This window comes from Austrofundulus limnaeus, unplaced genomic scaffold (genome assembly GCF_001266775.1).
Source record: "Austrofundulus limnaeus strain Quisiro unplaced genomic scaffold, Austrofundulus_limnaeus-1.0 Scaffold39, whole genome shotgun sequence".
Taxonomy (NCBI): Eukaryota; Metazoa; Chordata; class Actinopteri; order Cyprinodontiformes; family Rivulidae; genus Austrofundulus; species Austrofundulus limnaeus.
The window spans coordinates 82555-88218 of record NW_013952441.1 but is presented as its reverse complement, the minus strand read 5'-3'; the positions used below and the strand labels follow the sequence as shown (position 1 = coordinate 88218).

The window sequence follows — 5664 nt, the reverse complement described above, 5'->3', positions numbered from 1 at the left end:
GGTGTAGATATTAAGATTTTCTTTTATCTTGTTTTCTGCAACATTTTATTCAGTGTTTGATATAATTTGTTTTTATTGGATTGTTGTTTTTTTTACATGAAATAAATAAATGTATTTTTAACATTGTCCTTTGGTATCAGATACTTCAACTATATTTAACTTTGTCAGTGAAGCAAGAAATTCTTAAAGTTWGACTCAAACAAAATAAGGAGAAGCTTTATATCACATTAAAACAGAGCGCTGTGATTGACAGCTTCACATCACTGCACCAACCTGTCAGAAAGTCCTGAATGGCAGCAATCAGAGGTTCGCCGTTTCTTGGTGTGACGAGATTGGCTTTGGTCTGGAAGACAAGACTATCTTCTCAATCAAAGAGCCAAGTCCTAAAAATAAGGTCAGCCTCATGTGTACTTTACAAAAATTGCACTGTGATGATACAGACCCCCATCAGGACCAGAGCCTCTGCTTTGGCTTCTTCAGTCTGAGGAAGATGAAGATTCATTTCATCGCCGTCAAAGTCGGCGTTGTACGGCGTGCAGACGCACTCRTTGAACCGAAACGTTCTGTGCGGCTTGACTCTGGCCTGTTGGGTTAATCGAGGAGGAAAAAAAAAAAAGATTGATCAAAAATGTTATCAATTACAATAAAAGTTCAAGGTTACGAAAGCAAACATTTTCTACACTTAACTCCAAACACAGAACATTAGCTCAATAAGTTTCATAATGAGGCTGAAGATACTGGGTATAAGTGCAGATAATAACTCCAATTATCTCCTTTATTCCAATCAGCCACTGTTTTCAAAGACTTCATGCAACATTAATGTGTCGGAGCAACTTCTTATTTTTTGAAATGCATAACTGCCCTTTGATTTGATTGTTGTCCTTTGTTTTAGAATGACTAAATTGAACTGATTGTGCGAAACACTTTTAAAGTTGTGACATTTGAACTCTGTTCTACGACAGATTACACTTGCAAATGATACCTTACGAAAAATAAACTGTCAGGAAAATTTAGTAAAAGGAAACACAGTCAACGTTGCGAAAATGGAATATAACCTTTTAGTTCAAGTGTTTGGGAGCACAACAAATTTAGAAGAGGAAAAAGAACATTTTGGCAAAGAACATAAAACATTTTTATCACATTTAAACCATTATCTATATCAGAGTAGATATACAGCAGGAAAAGATTTCGAGCTACAATTTGGAGTCTAAATATTCACACTCAAACTCACAATGTGGGCCATGATGCTGAGTTTGTGAAGAGAAGGCTGTCGATTAAAGAGGACGATGTCTCCGTCTATCATGTGCCTCTCCACTACGTCACCAAACCTCAGCTCTTGAGCAATCTTTTCACGGTTCCCGTACTTCAAAAATCTGATAAAAGACAATTAATTACGGTTTGTTTTGATAAACATCTGGTCACTACATCATTCAGCTGAGAGTCAGAAAGAGGCGACCTCACCGTTTTACTTTGTTTGTACGGTTCTCGATAAAGTTGGCTCCTGGGTGAACATCGGGACCGTTACGAACCAGTTTCCTCATCAGTTCCAGATTAGCTTTGTTTACCTACAGAGAGTAAAAGAATCCGACACTATAACTTTAATTGCTGACACTGAAGTGGTCGGCAAATATATTTGCTGACGAAATGAAGCGTAACTCACCCTTTCTGGGTACGTCAGAATTTTGGCCACATGAACAGGAACGGCCACCTCATCGATCCTCAAGTTTGGGTCGGGGGAGATGACGGTTCGGCCAGAGAAGTCCACTCTTTTCCCCGAGAGGTTTCCTCTGAATCGACCTGAGTWAACACAGTGAAAACAGTCCTCTTTGAATCCTTTGTTTAAAATATAGTTTGAAAACCACAACATTACTTTTATGTGCTCTTATTATTTGAAATGATACTGATATGTCACCAAATTTAYACTTTTTACTGAAACTGTTGGTGAGTGTATTGAAGATACTGGATATTTTTACACAGCAGTGATTACATACGGACTAAAGCAAGCAGGTTTACATGAGCAAAACAGAGTTAGCAACTAGAATTTACATCAAAAGAAAAATGTGTTTTCCACTAACATTACTAAACTAATTAAAGCTAAAAGTTCAATTAAACACAAACTTTATTATTCCAGTGTACCTTGCTTTCCCTTTAGTCTTTGCACAAAGCCTCGGGTCCATTTTTTGGGGGCCATGTTGAGGGGAATGCCAGAAAGTTCGCTGTTGATATAAAGGGCACACTGTAGCTGCAGGAAGTCCCAGTCCTCCATGATCATCTGGGTTTTAGCTCCCGTCACTCGATGCTAAATGATAAAAAAATAAAATCAATAATACCTGAAAAGGAATAAATTATATTCTAAGAGCTTGCTTGGCTTTCCTGAACTATTCCTAACCCATCCTGAGYCTGGTTCTGCTGGAGTTTTCTTCTTSTTAAAAGGGAGTCAYTCYTTCCCACTGTCGCCAACACAATGCTCAGAATAGAGGATTGCAAAAAAAATTAAGATTTAATGCCATCTGCTGGCTTCCTTTGGTAGATAACTTTGATAAATGGGTGTTTCATAATGTACTGTGAGTGATTGTGTTAATTAATAGAGATTAATCAWCCAGTTAACTACAAATGACAAACCTTTTTGATGACGTCATTAAGAAAGATTATCTCKGTCAGCTTCATGGTGAGGTCGTCCTCATTTGTGCCCGACTTCAAGTCGCTGACCACAGAGGGCCGAATGCAGAGAGGAGGCACGAGGAGACGAGTGATGATGAGATCTGCAGGCTTTCCTGCCTCTGGGTTCATCAGCAGCAGSGGGATGTCTTCTGCAGGAATTCTTCGAAACAAGTTGAGAACAACTAGAGGGTTCAAGTTTTCCTAGAAAGAGAATAAGAATAAAAGTGTAWTTATGCTGAATGTAAGGCTGTACAGGGCTATTAATGACAACTCTAAGTGTTTGTGTTAATAACAAATCATACAAAAAATATATATTGAATAACAACAAAAAAAATTGATTAGGTCCTCTGGACGGGTTCTTCATTGAAACGTTTCGTCTCTTCTCCAAGAGACTTCTTTAGACAGGTTATAAAACTATAAATAATGGAAAAAAAATTGTGAAAGGATTTGATCAACTTTAAGCTCTCATTCCCTAAATAAGCCACTAAATTTTAATACCCAGCTCTAACACCATCACATGCCGAGTCAGAAAATGCAACKCTGCAAAAACAGTCACTTAAATACACAAATCTTTTTAAATAAAGCAACAAGTCTTACCTGTGCTCTTGACAGCAGAGGCTCCATGAGTTTGTTGTGTTCCATGGCTGTATCAAACGACTGCAGAAACTCAGACACAAAAGAATCCACCACCTTTTTGGTTGTTTTATATTTCTCATGAATGATCTTCAGCAAGCCACACTTTTTTACAGGTCCTGAAAAGTAAAAAAAAAAGTGTTTTATTTTTTTTACTTTCAAAGACAATGGCAAACAAAGTCTGTGATTTCAAAAAAAAAAAAAAAACTAAATGTAATTCACCGTTGTAAGCAGAGCAGTTCAGACAGGTTGTTCTTTTRCGGCATTTATCAGAGATCTTCTTCTTCAGCCCTCGTTTCTGAAGATAAGCCAAGTTGGGTCGTTTCAAGTAATCTATGAACTGCTGTTTGTCCTCTTTTGTCAGCATGATGCTTGAACATGTCTTGCAAATCATCTGAACACACAAGAAAACACATTGCAATGAGGGAATGGAATCAGATCTGATAAAAATGCTTCTGCTGTGAGACACTGCATTATGGTTTAAATAGTTTCACAACTAAAATAAGTGAAGAAAACTATATAATTTAAAGTTAACAATTAGAGCAATAAAAATATAATTAGAGCTCAAAYTACTACAACAGAAGGTTCTAATTATGACACTCTGGTGACCCCTAAAGGACAAATGGAGGTATTACACTTTGTCTCATTTTCTTGTGGCTGAAAGAAGACGTCTCTACCGATAATACTTATATGATTTGGCCTTGAAAAGGTTAAAGCTTTTAAAAAAACATTTCAAAATACTTTCTACATATAAATTMTAATCCCAGTAAATGATTATAAAGTACATTGTTCAGTGCATACCACGGACACTAAAGACCAACTGAGTAACTTACCTGTAAGATTCCTATGATGGCTTTGAAATAACCAACATGAAAACAGGGCAGCTCTAAATCCAGGTAGCCATAATGTCCTAAACAATCTGCCAGATTCTTTCCACATGTCAGACACGGCCTGTCCTTCTCACTAGTTCCCTGCATGAAACACAGAATCACAGGGACAGCTATGAATTAAAATGCCCTCCAAATGGTTAACAAGCTTTTTGTTGCTGCAAACCAGGGTTCTTCCTGTAAATAAAAAAGAGATAATACTTGTGTGTGTAAGGAGTCAATAAAATACAAGAAATTAAAAAAAAATACAGGTGACATAATTTAGGGGGGGGGGGGGGKRTGTATTTTCCAGGCAAATAGTTCACTTCTATACCACAATAAATTACCTATGTTGCTTTTAGTTTAGTGATGCAATTTACTGATTAATGAATTATCTAAAGTTGATTGATCTCATCGATCGACTAACAACTAATTGATAAGCAGCCATTTTCTTAAAAACCTGAGTTTTCTCTTGTATTAAGAGGGTCTTTCCATAACATGAAGGGTTAATCTCGTATATTATGCTGAATTTAAACAATGAAGCAGATCAATTTATTTTAACAATTTATTTTGCCAGCTGTATTAAATACTGACTGAATAAACAAATAATTGTGTATTTCTCACACATTATTTAACTGGACACTTTTGTAAAATATAGGGAAATAAACAGAAATCTATTAAGTATTTTTATGTATGTATCGAAAATAAAATTTCTAATCTAAACGCCTTGAAATTGGCCTCCTTCTCTTAAAGAACCTCCTACCGTTTCTGACCCTCCCACTTCAGTACAWCTTCATAACAATGCTTCAGGGAAGGGATGCTCTGTGGTGTGGGAGCTCGAAGGGAGGAACTTTGTACAACTAGGYGGTGCTTTGTACCACAGGAGATTCAAGGATTTCTCAAACATGCATGAATGAGTCAAAGCAACACTCTGGGTACGTTTTTGATGAGAAAATAACATTATAACATGATATAAAGCTCAAATAAGTAGATTTTGCATAATCCCCACCCCCCCTTGGCAAAAACGTCTGACACTTTCAGACCAAACATGGTCTTTGTTTACAAAGCAGTTTTTACTCTAAAAATACAAATATATGTTGATATCTTCATTAGCTTCTGAAATATTAATCCACAATTTGTAAACTTATTTTGAAACTTATTAAAAAAATTAATCGTTCTGTGTTGTGAATGAATGTATAAAGCATTTTATTCAGTTAGAAGATTAGTTTAGCTAAAACAAAAAAAGAGACAAATATTAGACCTTTTGTTTTGTTTTGTACTGTACCATACCATGCGGTGGTCCAACACTCCATAGGCCAGAGGAGTGCGTTTGGTGTCTTGGCTGTACAGATTCTTACTGACCACCTGGATGTGGGCTTGCTTTCTCATTTGTTCTGCAGATTTGATCCCGAAGCAGATGTGGCTTCTGTAAATTACAAGAAAAAAAAAAGCTAATAAGTAAACCCTACAAACATAACGGTCATTCACACACATTATATATATA

The 5664-nt window shown here is 36.4% G+C and overlaps 1 protein-coding gene across 1 annotated transcript in view; it reads right to left on the bottom strand.

Moving 5' to 3' along the window:
• The window catches only part of polr3a (polymerase (RNA) III (DNA directed) polypeptide A), a gene marked incomplete at its 5' end in the record, with an annotated part of 24913 nt that extends 19327 nt beyond the window's left edge, over window positions 1-5586 (bottom strand). The window contains 11 exon segments of the mRNA XM_014006970.1: window positions 274-343; window positions 443-583; window positions 1232-1373; window positions 1462-1565; window positions 1661-1797; window positions 2137-2299; window positions 2623-2862; window positions 3259-3413; window positions 3517-3688; window positions 4128-4265; window positions 5451-5586. Of these exon segments, the coding sequence (XP_013862424.1) occupies window positions 274-343; window positions 443-583; window positions 1232-1373; window positions 1462-1565; window positions 1661-1797; window positions 2137-2299; window positions 2623-2862; window positions 3259-3413; window positions 3517-3688; window positions 4128-4265; window positions 5451-5586 (1598 nt within the window).
• Window positions 5587-5664: the final 78 nt, after the last annotated feature.